At 38.0% G+C, this 24,589-nt stretch overlaps 1 protein-coding gene across 1 annotated transcript in view; it reads left to right on the forward strand.

The window, feature by feature from the left end:
• THSD7B (thrombospondin type 1 domain containing 7B) overlaps nt 1-24,589 on the forward strand; it is a 701,170-nt gene that overhangs the window by 561,963 nt on the left and 114,618 nt on the right. Inside the window, exon 15 of the mRNA XM_007456952.1 lies at nt 16,125-16,130. Within this exon, the coding sequence (XP_007457014.1) occupies nt 16,125-16,130 (6 nt within the window). The remainder of the gene's footprint in view (nt 1-16,124; nt 16,131-24,589) is intronic.

Genomic DNA, 24,589 nt, shown 5'->3' on the forward strand with positions numbered 1-24,589 from the left:
CTGCTATGGCCTCTCCCATTGCAGAGCACAGGCTCCAGACGCTCAGGCTCAGCGGCCATGGCTCACAGGCCATGGCTCACAGGCCCAGCCGCTCTGCGGGATGTGGGATCTTCCCAGACCGGGGCACGAACCTGTGTCCCCTGCATCGGCAGGCGGACTCTCAACCACTGCACCACCTGGGAAGCCTGGTACCATCATTTTTTTAAGATTATTTTATATTCTAAATGTGAAGCCATGGTGGAAAACCACTGCTGTAGCACATTTGAACAAATACATTCTCAACACATGCCTCTTAGTTAAAAAACACATCGAGGGGATTTAATTTTATTTCAAGGTAGTTTCTTTATGGATTTCTTCCCCCATTAAAATAGTCTACTAATCAATGTCTGGATTTTATCCAGCTCTATTTACAGTCTACTGAGTGAAACTGCATGTGTGTTTACTGCCTTGAAACCCAAACAACAGCAACAAACAGAAATTCCTGCAGCTTTGAGTTTTGTAGCCTGTCAAAATATCAAAAGATTTGACATCAAAAGCTCATTTTAAAAGAATGCCTTGAGCTTCGGTAAGCCACTGGAAAATCCTAGCCCAGCTTGGGGAGGCTGTGCAGTTCGCCTGAGAGACATTTTCCAACTCATGAAGGAGTTTGTTGTGTGGAACCCCCTCCTCCCCATCCCTGCCATTGGCTACTGGAATTTGCTGCTTGGTGGGCAGCACGACGGGGCCCATGCTTTTTAGAGCTCACGGTAGATTTTGCTTTCTTTCCTCCTCACTACCATTTTGGGGTCCAGGATATTCTGGAGCACAGTGTGCCTCCTCAGCTTCCCACACAATCAAGAACAGAAGTATCTACAGTTTTAATAGGTGCCTCCAGTTTCCTTGTTTCTGTTTGCCAAACCAATGTTAGAGAGTCAACTGCCATGCATTAAATGTTGAATAAGAAACAGTGCCAATTCACAAAGAGCTTAGATTCTGCTTTTTAGGCATTGAGTGTGCAGAAAAAGAATATGCATTCATAAGGTCACGAAGTCCATGTGCAGTGGTTTGAGGTGAGCTTCCAATCTTAGGTCGTTCCTAAGTGGGGCAGCCCATCCTCTTAGGACAGATATGTTCTCTGGACACCAACTGGATATCCTATAACTAAATTCAGTTCTGATACTAACTACTCAGAGTTAGTTTCAGATCCCACAGGCTTCAGGGTTCACTATCCTCACTTCAGATGCCAGTCACAAGTATTGGGCCCCCAAGGTACCACACATCTCTGTCTGACTTGACTATAAAGTCAAGGGTTCCCACAGTCCTCCCCGACTCAGGTTTTATAATTTGCTAGAACACCTCACAAAACTCAGGGAAACATTTATTTGTTTATTACATTCACTGATTTATTATGAAGGGTATTACTATAAAGGATACAGATGAACAGCCAGTTGAAGAGGTACTTAGCATGTGGTCCTGAAGGGTCCTGTATGAAGGAGCTTCTTCTTCTTGGAGGTGGGATGTGTCATCCTCTGGCACATGGATGTGTTCCCCAGCCCAGAAGCTCTCTGAATCCACTTTGTTTAGAGTTTATGGACGTTCCATTACATAGGCATGGTTGATTGAATCATAGGTCATTGGTGATTAACTCAATCTCTAGCCCCTCTCTCCACCTTGAAAGTCAAAGGTTGGGGCTGAAAAATCCAAGCTCCTAATCATGGCTTGGTCTCCCTGGTGACCAGTCCACATCTTGAAGCTATCTGGGTGACCATCAAGAGTTGCCTCATTAGAACAAAGGATGCTCTTATCACTCAGGAAACTCCAAGGGATTTACAATTTAGGAGCTCTGGGTCAGGGACAGGGGACAGACGAAATATATATTTCTTCTTATGTCACACACACAGCCAAACAGGTTGAAGTATTTTGAATATCATCACTGCTCTAGAACTTTTATTCACTTGAATTATTGATAGTATTTTTGGTATTTTGCTGCTTCCTCTTTTTCATGAGTGACAACAACCGGGATTGAAGACAGAGAGGAGTTTGCACTGCATGTTTTGTGGGGTTGTTGTTCGTGTGATTTTTTGTTTGTTCCTTGGCTTGAGTTTGATTTATATTTCCCATATGCTTGGCACATCCTTGGTACTTAGTATGAAATAAATATTTATTGTTTGGTTAGGAGGTTCACAGTACCAAGACCAGTGGGATCATTCATGCCTGTTCTGTTCATTCGAGCAGTACTGTTACAGTGGATGGCTTTGTGGACAAGCAATGTTGCCTGCCATTCCAGTAAAGGATCGAGCCATCAGCTACCCCGCTTCACAGTGTGCCCTAGGGGAATTTAGGATAGAGGAAAACTGGACCTATTATGCGTTTTGGATACCGGCCCTAGAAAGTTAAGTTGCATATCTAAATAATTTCATTGAGCTCAGATTCTTGCATTTTACCATACATAGAAAAGTGCTAAAATCATTAACTTGAGATGTCGGTTTTCACGATTAGCAGTAATCTTTTGATGTTCGATTACATGTTTTGTTTTGTTTTTTTTCCAGCCAAAAACTTCTATGTGTCTTGGCTCCTCCCTTACCTCTTCGGAGCAGTTCCTCAGAGCATCTGAGAGGCTGTCTCCCAGGCCCTAGTCCTCTGTAAGGTCCCCTAACTGGCAATTTTTAGGTTGTGCGTTTTTCTCCAGTCGATAGTTCCAGAGCATGAACTGCTCAAGAGACAATAAAATACATACCATGCACAATTTCTAGCACTCTCTCTGATTGACCCCAGACATCTCAGTTTGTTCTAATTCTTAACATCGAAAAAGAGAACCACTGCCCCAGATGATGGCTGGGGTGGGAACTTTCACTTCTTTGATAGCAGCAAATGCCTCCTCACTTTGCAGGCAGCTTACTGGCATGCCTTTGGAGCACACATTGCATGAAGCAAACCCTTTTGCAAGAACAGGTTACTTATTTATCCATTTCCCAGCCATGTTACAATTCTTCTCTCTTCTCCTGAAACTCCTCTCTGCCACTCAGGGACAGATTTTAAAATATGCTGTCATTATACAGCCTAAGTAGCATTTCACTTTTGTAATTTGTTGTTTTGATCGATGTGGGCCACCCTTGGCAAAAATAATAGTGCAATTTAACTTGTTTAAATATCATTAATACCAATATTTCATGATGTGCCCTGCTTACAAGTGGAAATCTTAACAGTTGGAAAGGAGCAACTAATGGCAAGCAAAGCTGAAGGGTAAAGCACTGCTGGTGAGTTCACACGTTTATAAGTATCTAATGAGTCAGAGGGGGCTGGATAAATGTCTGTAACCAAATGACTCCCTCTGTTTCTAGCTCATAATATAGTCATACAACCCGATTTAGGGATCACATAAGAGCCAGCTTCACCCAGCCTGTCACAGTTGGAGTGCCAGCCAGCCCCTTTCCTCCTTAGTCTGTAAGTATCTCCTCTCTTGCCCCTGGGTCTTTGCTTGCCAGCTCCATCTGACATTTCAGCTCCATATATTTGCACGGAGCCAATTCCTCCCAATCTGACAGCTATTTGACCTGTTTTCTCTGACTCACTTCTCTCTCCTTTCCCCAGTGTCAGTACACTTACTGCCTAGAGAGAGGGAGGGATAGACCTATGTACCCTACCAGGCTCTGCCTTGCAAGAATAGAATTCCTGGCTCCTGGGTATATTCCATTGCTAACCTTTTCATACAGGAGGATGGAGCAAAATCAGCTTTTTGAAAATACAAAATACTCAGTTACCATATAACTGTGTATAATATCTTCATTCATTCAACCAACCATTATTATTTACAAGGCACCACGCTGGAGGCTGAAAAATCAGGGCTGTGACCTCAATGAGCTTTCAGTTGATGCAGGAATAACCTGATTTTTTTTAGTTTAATTAAATTACTTTTATTTGTGTAATTAATTTTATTATGATGGTATGAAAACTTAATAATTGTGACCCACTGTGCTAAATGTTTGAAATAAGGAGCTATCAGCATAGAGGAGTGGTGTCTTAGAGGTTTGAACCGTGGTTTGAAGAATTAGCAGGTTGAAAATTAACACATACACTCAAAGGTACATAAAATATCACCAAACAGGAAAATGGCCAGGAATTTTGTACTGCTTCTCCAATCTGAAACAAACCACCAAAGAGATGGATCAGTAAAAACCTTCTACTTTCTTCAGAGAAATGAATGGCTTTGGAAAGGGAGTAAAGAAATATGAATTGCTGGAAGGAAGTATTGATTAAAGGATTAAAAGAACCAATGTATTTTGACTGAGGAATGATGTTAGCTCTGTGTGCACACAAATTAAAGTGTTTTTTTTTAAGTGCTTGAATTCGATCGATCAGTGGGTTATTTTGAAAATGAAATGACAGAATTCAGTCAGTTGTTTACAGAGTAATCTTATTTATGGATTCAATTCATATCAACAGTGGAGTCTTGTAGAAATCTCTGTGTGTGTGTGTGTGTGTGTGTGTGTGTGTGTGTGTGTGTAGATTATCTAAAACATATTCTTTGATATAAAGGAGCTGTTACAGTGGAGGATTCCTGGACTGAATGTCAATATTATGACATAGTGTGAGTGTGTTTCGTGTTTGGTAATTGTAATCATTGTTGCTTCTGTTGTGGTCATCCATTTACAATGCTTGGTGTCAGTTGATTCATCTCTTGTAAAAATAAAATACAGTGTGTGTGAAAAAATAATAAAATAAATATATTCTTTGTTAAAATAAAGTTTTATTTATTTGGTGGTGTGTTATCCTAAGGAAATAGGGCAATCTAGGAAAGTATTATCTAATTCATCAATGAGTTTAATTGATTCTGTCATAAAACTATAAAACCTTGGTCAGTTATCTTGCTCTTCTCTTTAGCTGAACGTGGTGGATATTTGCTAGTGTTGCCATCCCCAGGTTGAAACCCCAACTTTACTTTGAAGAACCATTTTCCCCCACAGGTAGTCTGTGATGTTTGGGTGGTACTGACTCTATGCTGGATCCACAGGTAAACGGGAGACTCCCACATGGAGAATCAGAGCACTGAGTGGCCCTGGGGGTGGGGTTGACTGAGGGGTGGACATGTGACCCAATAAGAACTGCAACTGACCTTTGACAGAGATTGCTGGGGAAAAAATGCACTCTACTCCATTAGACTTGAACTTTGGAGGATTTGAGGCTGGAGCTCTAGAGGAAGCCATCTTGCCAGGATCAGTGTAACTGGACACAGAGATAACAGAAAAAGCAGTCAAGAGATGCGGAGGGAGAAACTGCTTTCTAGAGTCATTTTTTTGGTTTCCTGAATCAAGTAATACCTAGAGTCTACCATGGGCTTTTCAGCCCTAAGGATCAATACGTTCCCATTTTGCTTAAACCCTTTGGGCTTAAGTTTTTGCCGTTTGCAGTAAGGACAGTCCTGTTACAAGCTAATTGGATACCTATATTTTTTCTTTCTTTTTTCTTTTCTGTTCTTTTTTTTTTCGGCCATGCTGCACAGCTTATGGGATCTTAGTTCCCTGGCCAGGGATCCCACGCAGGCCCCGGCAGTGAAAGTGCTGAGTCCTAACTACTGGACCACCTGGGAATTCCCTGGATACCTACATTTTTAACCTTTAGTAATATCAAATTCATGTGCAGTTTTGTCATGCACAAAATTGATGTCTGTTGCATTTCATGGCATACTTTGGAAGTTACTTTGCAGTTATTTGGGAAGACAACGTGGCTAGGAAAAGGAGTCAGATAGACCTAGATTTTAATTCACATTCCTATTATGTATGTATTGTGTAACACTGAGCGTGTCATTTCAGCTCTCTGAGCCCTTGTTTTCTCGTCTGTCAGACACAGCAATGACTACCTCGTAGGGTTTTTATGAGGCTTCAGTGGGATAGCATATTGTATAAAAAGAGAAGAGTGATAGATACTGGAATATTGTGAATCAAACAAAAGATATTTCAGTGCCTTTACTTGTAGATTATTCAGGTACAGTCTTGTTTTATGCAAGAATAGTAGCAAGGAGTTAACTAAATAAATCTGTTTATAATCAATATTATTAAAATTGACACCTCTTGCCTGATCTAATGCCAAAGCCTCGAAGTAATGGAGAATTAAACTCCCCAGTGTAATCTGGCCTCCACATTGCCTGTTTCATAACCCCCTTAGGTTTCCTATTGCACACACATGGCCTTTCTCAAGGTGTCATCTGTGGACAACTTGTATCAGGATCACCAGAGATGTTACAAATACATATTCCTCGACTCCACTGTAGACCTCCTTCATTAGAATCCTTAGGGGTTTCTGAAGTACACACCAAAGTTCAAGATCTACTGGCCCACAGGGTAAAGGTCCCATTGCTTGGGATGGCACACAAAGCTCTCAGCTGTCTGGCACTTTGAAGACTCATCTTTCTACCACTTAGTTCTTCCTCCATCCTCTACATTCCAGCCACACCAAAAATTCTTGGCATTCCTTGAGCATACAATTATCTTTAGTCATTAAATTTTCATACTTGGATCATTTTCACCTGAAAAATCTTTCCCTTCACTCTTTAGCAAATTCCTACTTATCTCTAGTGAGAGAGGTTAAGTGAAATATTTCAGGATTCCCCCACTTTGACAGAGATAGTCCTTTTTCTTTCTAAGACCCTTTTCACTTTTATGAATTATTTGTTTTTACATGACTGTCACCTCCCCTCCCTTATTTTCTCCACTGCACTATGAGTAATTGAGATATGATCACTATTATATAATGAGGTCCTCTATAGATGTGTGTTGAATAAATGAATGAAAGACAGAATGAATGATTCGTTGTAGCAGCCATTAGAAATACAGTGACATACAGGCAAAGTGAGGATTTTCAGTGCAATTGGGGAATTAGCTCTTTCACCTAAGGTTTATTGAACAAGGTAAGGCCTCCACGTGCTAAGGGACTCACTATTGTTTGAAAGATAAACACTAAATAATTTCACTCTGCTTAGGGAGGCCTCATAAAGAAGGTGAAGTAAGACTTGAGCCTTGAAGGAGAAGAATAAACAAGCAGTAAAAACAGGCAAGTGTAATGTAGAATGTCCAAGGAGTCTGGATATTTTAAGGAATATAGGAACTCCCCTGGTGGCACAGTGGTTAAGAATACGGCTGCCAATGCAGGGAACACAGGTTCGATCCCTGGTCTGGGAAGATCCCACATGCAGCAGAGCAACTAAGCCCACAAGCCACAACTACTGCAGCCCTCACGCCTAGAGCCCATGCTCCGCAACAAAGGAAGCCACCGCAGTGAGAAGCCCATGCACCACAACAAACAGTAGCCCACACTCGCCGCAACTAGAGAAAGCCCGCGCACAGCAACAAAGACCCAATGCAGACAAAAATTTTTTTTTTTAATTTTTTTAAAGGAATTTAGAATCCTCCCCCCAATTTTCTTTTACTGAAGTATAGTTGATTTACAGTGATGTGCTAATTTCTGCTGTACAGCAAAGTGATTCAGTTATACACATATAGGCATTCACTTTTTATATTCTTTTCTGGTATGGTTTATCCCAGGAGACTGGATATAGTTCCCTATGCTATATGGTAGGACCTTACTGTTTATTCATTCTAAATGTAATAATTTGCATCTACTAACCCCAAACTCCCTGTGCATCCCTCTCCCTCCCCCCCTCCCTTGGCAAGCACAAGTCTGTTCTCATCTTAAGTGCATCTGTGCTGAGAGAAACCATAGGACACTTCAGAAATTCAAATAGAAAGCTGAAGCTTTTAGAGAGGGATGTTTTTAACTATCAGGAGAATGACACTGTCCTTTAGATATCACACTTTTCTTGCTGTGATTGAGACGAGAGGTGAGAATAGAGACATGTGGGTTTAGAGTGTGGCCGTATAACTACATGGCAGCCCTTAGAGAAGTGTCCTGCATGCACCTGAAATTTGAGTGGCAAGTGGGTGATCAGTCAATTAACATTAAAAGGGAAGAAAGTGCCTTTTAAGTAGTGCATGGGAAAATGAAGCGGAAAGGAGCCTTTTAAAATTTTTTTTACTACTCCCTCTAAATATTGACTGTTAACTGAAAAAGTTACCGTCAGTAATGCAGTGTGTTCTGTAGTACACCTGGAAGGATTAGAACTTAAAAGTTGTGCAAATCTGTAGGAAAAAAATTAGCATCCTACCTTTGCTCTTGCAATTAGTATAGAGATGCGTCTGTCTCTTCTACCCTTTGCAGTAGTCAGTTGTTGACTAAATTGTGAGTAAAGAAGCTCTAGGGATCCAAAATGAGTGAGCCATGTTTACAAAAGGAACTTTTGAACAATGTTTTTCAGAGCATGTCCCAGGGATGTGATAAAGGCTATTATCAGATATTCTGCTCCCAAAAGGGTTCTGTATTAAAATAAGTTTGAAAAACATGAATTTTAACAAATTTAAAACTGCTTCTCTCTGGTAGTCTCAGAACTTCTGATATATAAATATGCATTATGAAAGAAAGGTGACCTACATATATAATGCAATGTCTCACAAATATTTTTGACTACATACCTTTTCAGAGCTTGTGAATGTTTCACAGATGTACAGCTTTTTCTTTGACCACAAAGATGCTGCAATCCGATCTATTAAGCCATTTGTGAGATTTGCATGGGGATGTTGCTGCACATGGCTAAAAGACCTGCCAGGCCTCACCATGTTTCTCAGTGACAAGGTGCACTATCTATATTGTCGTCCCTGCAAATGGTGTTGTTGGAGCACAACTGAAATGGGACTGAATTGTAATAGAAGTGGTGTTTCTTGGACTTGTCAGATGATCCCTACAATGATGACAAGATAGAGCTTCAAGTCAGCTTGATCGCTGGCCTTGGTTGGTTAATGATGCTGTTTTAGCACTAGGCTCTTTCATTTACTCACACAGGAAGATGAGTTACATCACTGCGGGCAAAATTGGAAGGTCCAAAGAGGCAGCATTAAGGAGAGTCCTGGTGATCGATATTATAGGTCTGATTTGGGGGGCCAGGGTGCAGAAGCAGGACTCCAGGAGGCCTGCAAAGAGCAAACAGGGTTCTGTAAAGCACAGAGTAGACTAAAGCATATAGGAACAAGAATAGGACCTATGATTAGAATTGTGATGAGTGATAGGGTATGGTCCCACAAGAAATATGGCAAGAGCTTAGTAGCTGGAATTAGAATACACAGGAGGAGAGGCACCATTGGTCTTTGAATTTTGCTGTATAACCAGCTAGATTTATCCATTCTCAAACTGGGTTAGATTTTCTATCAGTGCTGAGCATTTTTCTTTTCATTTTAACTTTATTTATTTATTTTTGGGTCTTCACTGCTGCGTACAGGCTTTCTCTGGTTGCGGCGAGCAGGGGCTACTCTTTGTTGCAGTGTGCAGGCTTCTCATTGCGGTGGCTTCTCTCGTTGCAGAGCACAGACAGGCTCTAGGTGCCCCGGCTTCAGTGGTTGCAGCACACGGGCTCAGTAGTTGTGGCTCGAGGGCTTAGTTGCTCCAAGGCATGTGGGATCTTCCCGGACCAGGGATCGAACCTGTGTCCCCTGCATTGGTGGGCGGATTCTCAACCACTGCGCCACCAGGGGAGTCCCAGTACTGAGCATTTTTGTAGCCTGGATCTTATTCTTAAAAGGTGGGTTTAAAGGTTGCAACCTCATTGTTTCCACTGCCAGAAAATAAAATCAAAATGAGCAAGCCCAGTCTACTAGGGGAGTATAGGCATTCTATCTCACAGCAGTAAGGGCTGACCTGGTGAGGTACATACCCTGCTTTCTTCTGACAACAGCACTGGACTGTACAGTATTTACATTGCTTGGGTTCTGAAGATCAGTAAAGCAGTCTTATCAGAGTATATGTTTTCTACAGTGAATGATGGAATTTAGGCAAGAGCCCATTAGGCACTGGGCCCAAGAAAATCTCCTGTCACAGATGCCCTTGCCATATCACTTTGTTGGAAAACCTATGGGTATGATTCAAGTAAACAATGATTGCCTACACAGGCAGGCCCCCAGACTAAGAACTGTTAGTGGGAAATTTAGTTCTTAAGCACTTCAAACCCAGAAGCACTCTCACGTAATGAAAAACTTTATGAAAGCTTATGTTCATATCTGAGTTTCTGCAGTAGGGATTTTTAAGCAATAAAATTACATGGAACTTCATATAATTTTACCTATAATTAGCTAATAATTGGCATAATTAACCAAAGACTCACTTGGGAGGGTACAACTGACCAGTTACACCTGCAGTCAGCTAATTTCAGGTACAGTTATATCTGCATGCAATTTTGTACCCCTGCAGTTACGTGTAAGGGCTAAAGGTACACGTAAGAAAAAGAAGCCTGTGTGACTGTTGCCCCTCAGTGCTTGAGTGCTTTCTGCCACTACCTAGGATCTTATGCTTAATTTAGCATTATTTTAAATTCTCAGTAGGTAAAGCGTCTTCCTGGAGTGACATGGAGACTTTGGGTGAGTTGCAGTATTTTGCTCACAGAATGTGAAGCTGTGTTTTCTTGAGCCCTTATCTAGGGTAAAGAAATGAGCCCTAATCTAGGGCTCAGAGCCAAATAGAGATGATTAAACTTCTATAAAATAAACAGAGGGAGTGTATTTGACAAAGCAAGGTGTACTTGAAAGGAAGAACTCATTTTAATTGTATTTTTGGAGTTGAATCTTCAAGAAGTGAGTTTAGATTTACCAAGCATAATATTGAGAACACAGTAGGTGTCAATAAATGTTTGGTGAATGCAGTTACTTTAGGACCATTTTGAATCTGCATCTTGGGGTATCATTAGAACCATCTTGATCAAATGTATTTTGCTAGTTTCTCTGCATATCAAATGCCAGTAAAGGATGTTTTTCTAAACGGATGAAGCTATTACTGACAGAGTCTAAAAGAGAAATTCTTAGATCTTTGCTATTACTAATCACTGAAGAAACTAGAGATAATCTAATTATAGAAAAGGCAAAACTTTTAGATTAAGGAAAAAATGGAATTATTCTAGATTATTCTGATTCTATTTGTTTTACAACTTACTGAATTCCTATATAAAACACATTTAATTTAGATTTAATTTGATGAGATCACAGCCTTTGGGGAAAAATTAACATCTCAGAGGTAAGATTTTCTTATTAGAGAGTGCAAGAAATTAAATGCTTTGCTATAAACAATTGAACTGCTTGGTTATGGAATTTAGACTAAATACATTTTTCATATCCCTCAGAGTTTGTCTCCAGATACAGAGTATGTTTGGCTTTTTCCTTGTATCCTCGTTTCTGTTTCTTATTCTGACTCTCCTCTTATCTGCAGGGTTTTATGATCTCACTTCTGGTTTCTTTTTAAATGATGAGTGATTTAGAAATTTTACAATAACTGATCATGATGAAAACAAGTCCATAAACTTGTTAGTTACTGTAGGAATAAAATCACAGTCATTAGGACAAATAAATTTTATGACAAATAATGAATCAAAATAGTGGATAAGCCATGGTTTTGATATTAAAAATTTAAATCATACATCTTAAAATATTTGGGTTAGAAAAATGGGGCAGTGAGTATCTGACCCACACATTGTTTGCTCAGATAAGATAGATATAGTTATATGGTATAGATATCTGGTATATCTGTGATATATATCTATGTATATACACATATCTATATAATACTGTATGTATCTTATGTAATAGACAACAATACATAATATCTATATATAAATACATAGTGATACAGAAATGCATAGTGAAATAGCATAATTTTAACAATGTAGCTTAGAAATATTAGATGGAGAAGACAAAATATATTTGTTTTATTTTAACTCATGAAATTGCTTTGTGTATAAATGATTCCCTATTGCTAATTTAGTTTCTTCAGAGTGCATTATTCCTAACTCATTCCTTTAGTATTGGGAATGTTCCAATTCCCTATAACATGACTGTCCAGTATTTTGTCTCATAGAAAATAAGTAAAATACAGAGTAAAACCTGTTATTCCTACACTGGTTAAACCTACCTCTCCTCTCTATATGCACATGAATAAAAACTCCTCTGTCATGTTACTTTATAGCTATCAGACTTACCTTAATCCAGTAACTCTATTACCCATCTTTCATCTAAACTCCCTACTTTAAAAAAATGATTCTTGCTATTCTGATAGATAGCAAGAAGTTAAGCAAAGCTGTGGGAGCATTCGTTGTTGTTGTTATTGTTTTGGATTTTGCCTCGTTTGTTTTGGACCTCCCATTCTAAACAAAGGCTTTGTTTAGTGACGTAGTCCAGTGATATGCAAAGCAGCATATTTCAAATGTTATGTAAATAGCTCTCTGCAAAAGAAGAAAGTAATGATTCCCTAGATAGATTAATATATTTGTCTTAATGTAGTCATAGCATGCATGCCCTTAGCCTTGGCTGCCACTGGGCTTTCTAGGTTATTGAGATTTCAGCAAGTAGCATCTGATTAAAGGACTCTTAGACCCAGCAATTTGCCTCTGATAATGTTGTTTGTTTGACTGCCTGATTGGTTCTCTTATTAGATGGAATCACAATGAAAACTTTGACTAAACACTTGATTTGTCAGCTCCAATCTTAGGAGCTTACTCTCTTCAATATCACTCTTGTTTGTTCAGATATTTTAAAAGTGTACGTTAGGGCTTCCCTGGTGGCACGGTGGTTAAGAATCCGCCTGCCAATACAGGGGACACAGGTTCGAGCCCTGGGCCGGGGAAGATCCCACATGTGGCGGAGCAGCGAAGCCCGTGCACCACAACTACTGAGCCTGCGCTCTAGAGCCCACGACCCACAACTGCTGAAGCCCGAGTGCCTAGAGCCTGTGCTCCGCAACAAGAGAAGCCGCCGCAATAAGCCTGCGCACCGCCACAAAGAGTAGCCCCCACTCGCCGCAACTAGAGAAAGCCCACTCACAGCAACAAACACCCAACACGGCCATAAATAAATAATGAATAAATTTATTTTTTTAAGTGTATGTTAAATAACTCTGCCATGCACACATGTTCGCACATGTGCCCATGGGCATGCGTGTGCATGCATGCACACACACACACGCACAACACAGTTAACGGTGTTAGCAAAGGACCTTGTTTTGTTCCAACTTTGATTTTCCACAGAGTTTGAAACACTGATTATTTTCTTAATCCTTCCATTTCCCCCTTTGCCTTTGATCCAGGTTTATTCCTCCATTTTTAGTTTCTGTACTATCAAATAGAAATAGTCATTTCTTTTTCTGCCTTCCTGCCTATTTTTGGAGGATTTCAGAGGATTAATGAGAACCAGGGTTCTAGCAGCAGTACATCTATTTTTTAGAAGTCATTGTAGGCTATTAAATAGTGTGTAGCAATCCCTTTTATGTGATTGTGGGCATAGAATGGCATATTATGACCACCTAGCAGTTGTACTCTTTGAAAAATAACATTGATGAGATTCTGGGGCAATGCATTTTTTTTCTCATTTCGTCTTTGAGGAGACAGCAAAAAACAGGTGCTCTAAGGAAAGAGGAAGCATGTTTGAGTTGTGTCTGTTGTTCAACTTTTCTATCTTTAATTAGAAAATGTATATAATACCTAATTCATTCTTACCACCATCCACTAAATACCAAAGAAATGCATAGCTTCTGGGGAAATTTTATGTGCATGAAGGGTGGTGTGGCTGGAGAAAATGAGCTAGAGGGAAAAAGTCGGAGATACTTTTAGGCAAATGGCGGGAGGGTGGGATCACTTAAAGTTCAGTGGGCCATGAGGAAGAGAACCACAGGTATGTTTCTAAGTGTGATAGCCCTGCAGTGTTTTGAGTAGTAAAGTGAATTGGTCTGAACTTGTCTAATGGATGTGCTATGGATCCCAGTCTCAAAACACACCTGGACTTCATCTAGGGAGATAGAACATATGTATAAAAAACCACATCTGTGGAACTATCTGTTGAGCCTCAGGAAATTAGGGGAGTATGGAAGCCCAGGTTTGGGAACATTTAAGGTAAGAGAAATTAAGACCTGAATTGATCTTAAAGAAAGAATAGTATTTAGACATGTAGAAATGGAGGCCCAGTAGGAAATGGTAAGCAGGGTCTATTTAAGCACCTATATTTATATGATAGTAGTATTTAAAGTAGAAATAGCCAAAAAGCAGTTTGACTAAAGCCAAAGAGGAAAATGGAAGCTGCATATAGAAGTAAAGACGTTGAAATATTTCAAAGACTTTTGAACCAGGAGGATAGAAGATTAATCTTTATCCAAAATGTATATATTTTAATCAGAAATTAAATAATTATGGCACCAAGATTTTTTAAAGGCAGCAAAAGGAAAAGTAATAAATGTAATTTCTGGAGAGCTTAGTTCTTAAAAGTACAGTCAGATTCCCATATCCAGCATGTTTACCAGTGCTTTGGAAAGCTTCAGTATGTATCCTGGGGAATAACAAAAGAGGTACTTTTGATTGCCTTTATTTATTGCCTTGTAGAAATTTAGCCATCTGTATCAAGAAAATTACCTACTATTATTCATGGAGAGAATTCTTGGCCTTTAATGTTAATAATATGTTTGTTACATATTTGCTCATATCTGTACATATTTGCTCTAGAAGTGCAGTGAACTGAAATTAAATAGTTTTAGCAATCCCTGAACCATGGAGCTGTATATCTAGAACTCTAAGCTCTGGACAGTCCAAAATGTGTAGGAGGTCTACACAGAAACAGGAGTGAAAGAGGCAATACACCCAAGTTTCCTGGTTCATTGATTTAAATCCATCATGGGCAATAGTCATCAAGATTTGACAGTTATATTAAAAGAGCCCATAAATCATTTCCATAAGATGTGATATTGCACTAATGTGCAATAAAATAATCCTGTGAAGATTGTTCATTGAGCACTTAACTCTGAGTTAATTATATCTAGCTATTATCCTGAAAACAGACATTTTCTCAGGTCAGAGATTTTCCTGAGCTTCTTATCTTTAAGGACTTTTAAGCCTTTTAATATCTCCACCTAAAACCAAAGATATTCTTCTTTTGATTAACCTATATAATTTATAGCTGGCAAATATATCAATTTTAATAATATTTTTGAAGTAGTCATAGTTAAGTCTGGCCTCCTGCTAAGTTTGTGAAGCCCTTTGGGTTCAGTGACTTCTAGGTGTAAACAATCATTAGTTATACATTGTGATGATGGTGGGTTGATTTAAATGGGATTAGAATTCCCAAGATGCAGGTAAATGGATGTTTGATCAATTTACCCAACCTAGTTCCTGTGGAAATATTCTGTAAATTAAGATTTCCATCTATTACATAAAAGAGTAAAACTTGAATTCAAATTGAACATGAATTTTTGATTTGGTTTATAATTTTTAGATAAATCTAAATATTTATAATTTATATTGCCTCGGGACTACATTCATTCATTCACCTTTCCAAAATAGTTTTGAAGTATCTACTCAATGCCAAGCACTGGATAAGTATTGAGAATACACTGATGAACAACAACAACAAAATGATACTAGCCCTGCCCTCAGGGAGCATACAGTCTATTTGTAGAGATGACAGTAATTAGATAACCACTTAAGCAAATTAAAAATTATAATTGTGGTAAGACTGAGGAGGAAAAATACATGGTGGGGGTGAGTGGGCAGTAGAACCAAGTGTCATGGAATCCATATTCTAAGATTTAGTCTGGTCTGTGTGTGCTATAACCTTCAAAAGTAATAAGTCTTATGTATTTTTTTCTTTTCTTTCTTTGCCATTAATAAGCTGTGACTGTGATACTTGTGCTACTTCTTAGGGAGTTTGGGATAAGTTTCAGTATTTCCCTACTTCTTAGGGAGTTTGGGATAAGTTTCAGTATTTCCTTAAGCCTTGGTCTTAGGAATCAGCTATCATAACCAGAGGACAGCTGAAGTCTGCCCAACCTTCTCAGATCCACGTGTTCTTTATTTTTCCACACAATCATATGTTTGATTTCCACTTAGAGGTGGTATTTTGCTTGAAAAATGGGAGGGAAGCATTCACATTCGAGCTAAAGTGTAAGCCGTTAATTTTGAATAACCAAGGGAAAGAATTTCTACTTTTTTTCTAATTTGCATTATAATAGCAGCTCAACTAATGCATATATAATTTTCTTTCCCTTTTGCTTGTCATGCACTGCCAACATGGATTTCTACAAAGGCTCAGGTTGGTGTTGCAATCTGTTTTGATCTTTACTATTTTCATTTAGTGAAAAGAAGCTTTGATGTTTTCTTTCACAAATCAGCTTTTTTTCTCTTTGTAAATCCTGATCAAAACATTGTCCACACATGGAAGAAAAAAATCCTCCCATAGGAGTTAGTTACGTATATGTTGCTGTTGAATGAATTCCTTTACATCAGCAAAGTGACTATTTCAGAAATCCAGAAAACAGATTTATATCTTCTTGAATTGGCCATGCCTGGCTTATTTTATGATATAAAGAAAACAATGCTCTGAGATTTTAGAATCAGCAGAATATACCAGACTGAAAAGGTTTCTGATATTAACCTTCTACTTTCAAAGTAATATTAGATGGCATTGTGCATGATCTCTGTAGCTCCAGACTTAGTATTGAGAATTCCATACGTAGCCTCCTATCAAGATGCTGATTCTAGGATCACCAAATTCTTAACAAATAGTCTTCAGAATATCAGTAGCTTTCTCTCTCTCTCTATCTCTGTCTCTTCTTGTTTTTGAAAGGTGTTAATCTTTTTTCAAGATTACATCAATATCTCATATAAATCTCAGGTTCTTTACTTTTATAGTTTTAATAAATCCACATGCTATTTCTGTCCACCACAATTTTATTTGAAATATTGTTGGTCATATAATGAACAAAAACATCAGTAATAAAAAGACAAAAAAAAACAAAAACAAAAACGTCAGTAATATTTTCAGAGGCTACCTGTGTAGTAGACTAAAGTAATGTTTATGATGCCTTAGGCACCAGGAGCTAAGTGCAGCTAAAGTGAGTTTGTCAGTCACAGGAGAATCCAGGTTTTTTTCATGTGCAAAGTCTTACAAGGACTAAGGAAAAATAAAATGGCTAAGTAGTTTGGATTCCATGTACTGGGGAGGGTATAAAATGTGCAACTCCAGACCTACCCAGTCTTTTGTTGATTGGGGGCTAGGTAGCAAATCCAAAGATTTTTATGATGTCATAACTCCTGTTGTGGCTAAGCTTCATCTAAATGCTCAAATGTCATGGGGATATAATATAAACCATGGGGAATATAGTCATAAATATTGTATTAACTTTGTATGGTGACTGATGGTTACTAGACTTATTGCTGTGGTTATTTAGAAATATATAGAGAGGTTGAATCACTATGTTGTACACCTGAAACTAGTATAATATTATATGCTAGTTATACTTCAATTTTAAAAAAATGCTCAAAAGGAAAGGCTAGGGGATGAGATGTCCATAGGGGTTTTGAAAAACTCCAATGTATTCCTGGAAAGTAAAAGGCCATGCACAAGCATGGGGCAGTGCACATATTTAGGAGAGCCCTGGCAAGACCCTGTCTCCTCAGGCTAACCTCGAGTCTCTGTGCAAGCAGAAAGTGAGGACAAAGGTGAAGCTGTAAATAGCCTAGTTGAGTGTTGAATGTGTGCCCCAACACGTAGAGCCCCTCAGCAAAGACTAGAAGATTTATTGCTGCCAGCCATTAAAGGGAATCTCTGTCAGACAGAAACATCATTAGACATGACAAACAGCACAGACTTCTCATAATTACTTCAGAAAAGCTACTAAACAAACAGACAGTAGCAATAATAAATAGCAATGGCAACAAACACTAGAGAGAGGGGGAAATCTGGTCTCCAGAGTTGCCATATTATGTTATTTGAAGTGTTCAGTTTTCAGCAAAAAATATGAGACCTGAAAAGGAAAAAGTATGGTCCATACATAGCAAGCAGGCAATAGAAACTGTTTCTGAGGAGGCTGAGAAATTGGTCTTATTAGGCGAAGATTTTGAATTGGTTATTTTAATTAAATATATTTAAGGAACTAAAGGAAGGTCCAAGCATGATGTCAAACTAAATAGAGAATATCAATAACAAAATAGAAATTATAAGGAAGAATCAAATAGATAATCTGAAGGTTAAAAGTACAAAAACTGAAATTAAACAATTAACTCGAGGGACAAAACAGTATATCTGGGCAGGTGGAAAAAAAGAATCATTTAATTGGAAGATACGTCAATTGAGATTATCCAGTCTGAAGAAAAGAAAAATAAAATAATGAAGGGAAATGTATAGAGCCTCAGAAATCTGTGAGACATTAACAAGCATACAGACATATGCATGATGGGAGTCCCAGGGCAAGAGGAAAGATGGAACAGAAAGAATTTTTAAAGAAATAAGGGTCAAAACTTCCTAAACTTGGTGAAAAAAACATTACACATTCAAAAACTCAACAAACTCCAGGTAGGATAAAGTCAAAGAGATCTACACATAGATACCTCATAATAAAAACTGTCAAAACACAAAGAGAATCTTGAAACAACAAGAGAGAAGTGACTCATCATATTCACATGATTATCAATATCAGGATTAACAGCTAAGTTCTCATCAGATACCATTAAGGCCAGAAGGCAGTGGGAAGACATATTCAACATTTAGGAAGGGAAGAAAAGATTCAACCAGGAATTCTATATCCAGTAAAATCATTCTTCAAAAATGAAGGAAAGGGCTTCCCTGGTGGTGCAGTGGTTGAGAGTCCGCCTGCCGATGCAGGGGACGCAGGTTCGTGCGCTGGTCCGGGAAGATCCCACATGCTGCGGAGCGCGGCTGGGCCCGTGAGCCATGGCCGCTGAGCCTGTGCGTCTGGAGCCTGTGCTCCACAACGGGAGAGGCCACAACAGTGAGAGGCCCGTGTACCTAAAAAAAAAAAAAAAAAAAAGAAGGAAAACTTTAAAAACTCCCAAATAAACTAAAACAGAAAGAATTCATTGCTAGCAGACTGGCCCTACACAAAATGCTAAAGGGAGTACTTCATGTCACAATGAAAGTACACTAGACAGTAATTCAAATCTACATGAAGAAATAAAGAGTACTGGTAAAGGTAAAGGAAAACCATATAAGTACAAAACACTGTAGCCAATAATGTTGGAATATACGTTTTTCTCAATTACACATGGAACATTCTTCAGGATAGGCTTATGTTAGGACATATAACAGTCTCGGTAAATTTAAGTGGATTGAAATCATACAAAGTGTGCAAGGGGATCAGAATAGCCAAAACAGTCTTAGAACAAAGTTTGAGAACTCTTCACATTTTCAAAACTTACTACAAAGCTACAATAATTAACAGTATATTGTATTATATATAAGGACAGGCCCATAGATCAATGGAATAGAACCAAGAATCTGGAAATAAACCACACATTTATGATAGTTGATTTTTTTTTAGCGAGGGGAGTCCCTAAAGTTTTATAGCTATCACTTCAGAATGTTTTATCACAGTTACTGATATTTATATTCAGGACATATTTAAGTGTGTATATAGTTTTTAACATGGATGTTATATAATATATTTTTCTGTGACTTTTTTCATTCAACAGTATAACTTGGACATTTTTTTATGCCAGAAAATATGGATCTGTCACATCTTTTAAAATAATCATATTATATACTAAACATGTACCATGATACGATAGTTGATTTTTGATGAAGATGTTGCATTAGTGTCCTATTGCTGCTATAAGAAATTACCACAAAGTTAGTGATAAAATTTAAAACAACATAAATTGTCTTACAGTGCAGGAGGTGAAAAGTCCAAAATAAGTCTCACAGGTGTCAGCAGGACTAGTTCCTACTGGAAGCTCCAAGGGATATTCTGCTTCTTTCCTCTTCCAGTTTCTAGAGGCTGCTGGTATTCATGGCGACGTCAGTCTAACCTCTGCTTCATTTTCATATCACCCTCTGTATTGGACCATTCTGTGATTCTCTTATAAGGACCCTTTTAATTACATCTTGACCACCTCATAATCCAGGATTATCTCTCTATCACAAGATACTTAACCACATCTGCAGAGTCCCTTTTGCTATATAAAGTAACTTTCACTAGGACTAGGACTAGGTGAAGCTATTGTTCAGCGTAACACAGATGGCAGTGCAATTTAATGAAGAGAAAATAGTCTTTTCAACAAATGGTGCTTCGACAGCTGGATATCCACATGCAGAGAATGAATCTGTACTACTCTCACAGCATATACAAAAATTAACTCAAAATAGATCAAAGACCAAATGTAAGAGCTAACACTATAAAACTCTCAAAAGAAAACACCAGTATAAATCTTCGTAATCTTAGATCAGGCAGTGGATACATGAAGTTCAAGTAACCAAAGGGAAAAAAAGGTAATTTGGATTTCAACAAAATTAAAAACTTGTGCAATTCAAAGGACGTAATCGAGAAAGTGCAAACACAACCCACAGAGCAGGAGAAAATATTTGGAAATCATATATTTTGTAAGGATCTAGTATCCAGGATATATAAAGAAATCTTATGACTCAAAATTAAGAAGACAAACAGCCTAATTAATCGATGGGCACAGGACTTCAATAGACATTTCTCCAAAGAAGATCTACAAATGACCAGTAAGCACATGAAAAGATGTTCAAATGCTGAACATTAGTATTCCTTAGGGAAGTACAAAATGCAACCGCAATGAGATGGCACTTCACGCCCACTAAGATGCCTATAATCAAAAAACTGATAATATTTTCTCGCATTCTGAGGGTTGCCTTTTTGTCTTGTTTATGGTTTCCTTTGCTGTGCAAAAGCTTTTATGTTTCATTAGGTCCCATTTATTTTTTATTTTACTTCCATTACTCTAGGAGGTAGGTCAAAAAAGATCTTGCTGTGATTTATGTCATAGAGTGTTCTGCCTATGTTTTCCCCTAAGAGTTTTATAGTGTTTGGCCTTACAAAACAAAACAAAACAAAATAAAAAACTGACAATAATAAGTGTTGATAAGAATGTAGAGAGAGTAATCGTAACCCTCATGCATTGTTGGTGGAAATGTAAAATGTTGTAGCTATTTTGGAAAACTCATGGACAGTTCCTCAGAAAGGCAAACATAGTTTCCACATGACACAGCAGTTCCACTCCTAGGTAAATAACCGAGAGAACTGAAAATATATATCCACACAGATACTTGTACACAAATGTCCATAGCAGCATTATTCATAAGAGCCAAAAGATGGAAACAACACAAATGTTAATCAACTTGAAGAATGGATAAATAAGTCTGGTATATCCATAAAGTTGAATGTTATTCATTCATAAACAATAACAAAATACTCATGCTATGACATGGATGAACTTTGAAAACATTATGCTAAGTCAAAGTAAAAAGACACAAAAGGCCATGTAGTATGATTTCATTTATATGAAATGTCCAAATAGGCCAATCCATATAGAGGCAAAAAGCAGATGAGTGGTTGCTTGCCAGGGGGATGGGGAAGGAGAGAATGGGTAGTGACTGCTAACAGATAAAGGGTTTCTTTCTGAGGTGAATAAAATATTATAAAGTTAGAGATAATGATGATAGTTGCACAACTTTGTAAATATATTAAAAACAGAATTGTATACTTTAAAAGAGTGAATTTTATGGGATATAAATTATATACCATTTTTTTAATAAAGAAGGAAAGTAGTAGGTGGTAAGCCACATTTGACCCATGGACATAATCTTCCAACACCAACACAAGAGAAAAGAATTTGTGTGCTCTTTATCCAGTGTCTAAGGAGATTCTGGGTTTTACACAGTAGAAAATCAGTAAAGGCCTGGTGAATTAAAGCATTAGCAAAAAAGTAAGTACAAGAGAGAGGTCTGCTTGCAACTGTTAAAAGCTCCAACTGTTAAAAGATCCTTAACTGTTGTTATCAGATGACATTTATCTTTAATGAAGAATAATTTTCATGATATTCATACTCTTTTCTTTCTATTCCTAATCAATAACTTAATCTCTACCTTGTATGTAGTAACTGATCTCTAAATTGTTAATAGTTTTAAATTAAAACTTTCAGCGTAGGGCACTTTTTATGTCTCAGCTATAAAATTAAAGACTTTTCCTTTTTAGAAGGAATCGTTTCGTGCTCAAGAGAAATGTCAAAAATTGATGTGACTATAGAACTGTAAATAGTCTTTTGTATCTTTATCAGAAATAATAATACGTCTAGAATGATCCAAGTTGTTTTGCTGGCTTAGCTGTTACTGATTGGGCATCTCTTTTTCTCTTTAATGTATTGTCTCTTTCAATATGTCACATCTCCCAAGTTTTGAGGGTGCAGTGTTAATAACTATTCAAAGTTAATTAGATTAATGTAGATGAGAGTGCAGGTGTATTTTTGATGAAGAAGATAACACAGTTGGAATAGATTATCATACAGTTTACTTCCAGCTCCAAAATTTCTTCAACTCCATGCCTCAGTGCTAATCTTACTCAAAACAAACGTTACTTCTTATAGTGCACTCTCTCAAACTTTCTAAAGCTCATATACCATTACTGTACTTCTCTTGAGAATAAGTATTAATGTCAGGTTATGAAGAGAAAAGCTAGACCCCAAGAGACCCTTAAGTGAGCTGCCAGGAATCAATGGCGGAACCTGAATCATAACCCCTTTCTCATGGCTCTCTTCATACCCCTCTGCTCACTAGACCACAGATAATCTTTAACACAGTATAAAGGATCACGTCACCCATCACTGAAATGAAGCCACTCCCGCAGAGGAACTCATTATCAACTTAATAGGATCCAACCAAGGAATCCAATAATGGAGGACAGGAATCCAATCCAAGTAAAGTACTTGATGCCGCCCATCTCCTAAATTGCTCTACGGATGCCATGTCATCAATCCAAAGCAGTGTGGTTCCTGCTAAAGAAGACTATTTTAACAGACCTACACACACACACACCAAGTGAGATGCCAGCTCAGATCTAGAACCATAAGCCCTATACTTCCTAGCATTCAGTTCAACATGCATTTATCGTGAGCCTATTATGGGCCCTGCACATGTCAGATGCTAAGTGCAACATAAGAGATGTGCAAGAGATGGTCCCTGCCTTCAGAGAAATCCAGGAGTCACTGTGAGCCTGGCTCCCTCATACCAGCAAGGTCTTTTAGTTAGCAGACATGTTGAGTCCTGGACGCCTCGAATATTACCTGCCTTCAGGGAAAGAAAAAGTCCTTTCAGGAGCTTGTATTTTTCATAATTAATTCAAGGCATCCACGATTGGGATGGGGAAGTGGGGTTACACTGTCCAATTACTATCATCTATATTCAGAGAAATCAAAAATGAAATCAGAGATGAGAGAATTTTGAAATAATAAAATCTAAGAAATATAAATCTCTGAATTCATTTGGATATCTGCTTTGAAATGTTGGGACCAGAGTACAGTTACAAGCAATTAGATTTGAATAATTGATACATAATACTAATATTCCTGTAAAGTTAATTACAAAGAGGGCACAACTTTTAACTTTTAACACAACTTTTAACTCCAAGTCATACCAGCATCATGGTTTGGTCTACGGACATTTTTTAAGAACATGCTTAGGAGAATATTTCTGTAGTCATTTGTTCATTTTTATACCAATATATATCTATTGAGCACAGAGTATAACCCAGGGACACAGTGTATAAGTTCTCTTATTTGGGGGGTGGAGGTGGAGGAAGGATTGTTTATAGAAAATATGGTATCTGGAAATCTTAGTTCTCAGTAAATGTCTCAGAAAAGCTATCATTGGTTGCACACATGCTATGTATTCGTGTTTTAGTTTTTTATTGAGTCCAGGTTTGTAGAAAATTGACCACTTTATGTAAATGGGTTAATTGATCATCCTGTAACACATTTTAAGAACTTCTTTGTCAAGTTTTTCAAATAACCTGTGTTTTGCAAGTACCCAGGAATAGGCTCATCGTTTATGTTGTATATCGTGATATTTGCTTGTTAGACAGGACTTCTGCTTTACCATCAGCTGTCTTTCCTTTGGTCAAAACAAAATTTACTCAAATGGAGGTCAGGAACAGGTCTGCCTTAAACTAGCATTTTCATTCAGCAATCATCTTCTGGTTTTATCTTGTGAAGGGCCTAAAAGGTTTGTATGGGTCTTTGTCTCTTCTTCACTTTTTGCCTCAGGGGAAGCCTGTTTCCAACAAAATACCCTTTATTCCATAAAGAAGCAGCTTTCAATTAGTCCCTAATAAGAGCCTCCAACTGATGAAATTAGGGTGGAGATCAGAGCCAGGATCGCAATTTATCACCATGTAAGTGAATGGCAGGGATTCCATTAGCCAATCAATCTTGCCTCTCATTTCTGCAAAGGTCAGGCTGTGCCATTCTTGGTTATAAAACATCACTTGTGGCTCTGTTCACTTTAACTTTGTCTTAGACACCTCAGGTTTGTTATGGAAGGACTCACACTAAGAGTTCATATTTAAAAATTAAAATTAAAATTTAAAATTAATTAAAATTAAATTTTAAATTAAAAATTAATTAATTAATTAAAATTAAATTAAAAATAAAAATTAAAATTTAAAAGCCATTTTGTGCTGTGCCTGGCCTTGTACTTTAACTGGGAGAACTGTTAGGGCACAATGCAGCCTTAGAACT

Source organism: Lipotes vexillifer, unplaced genomic scaffold (assembly GCF_000442215.2).
Source record: "Lipotes vexillifer unplaced genomic scaffold, Lipotes_vexillifer_v1.1 scaffold1211, whole genome shotgun sequence".
Taxonomy (NCBI): Eukaryota; Metazoa; Chordata; class Mammalia; order Artiodactyla; family Lipotidae; genus Lipotes; species Lipotes vexillifer.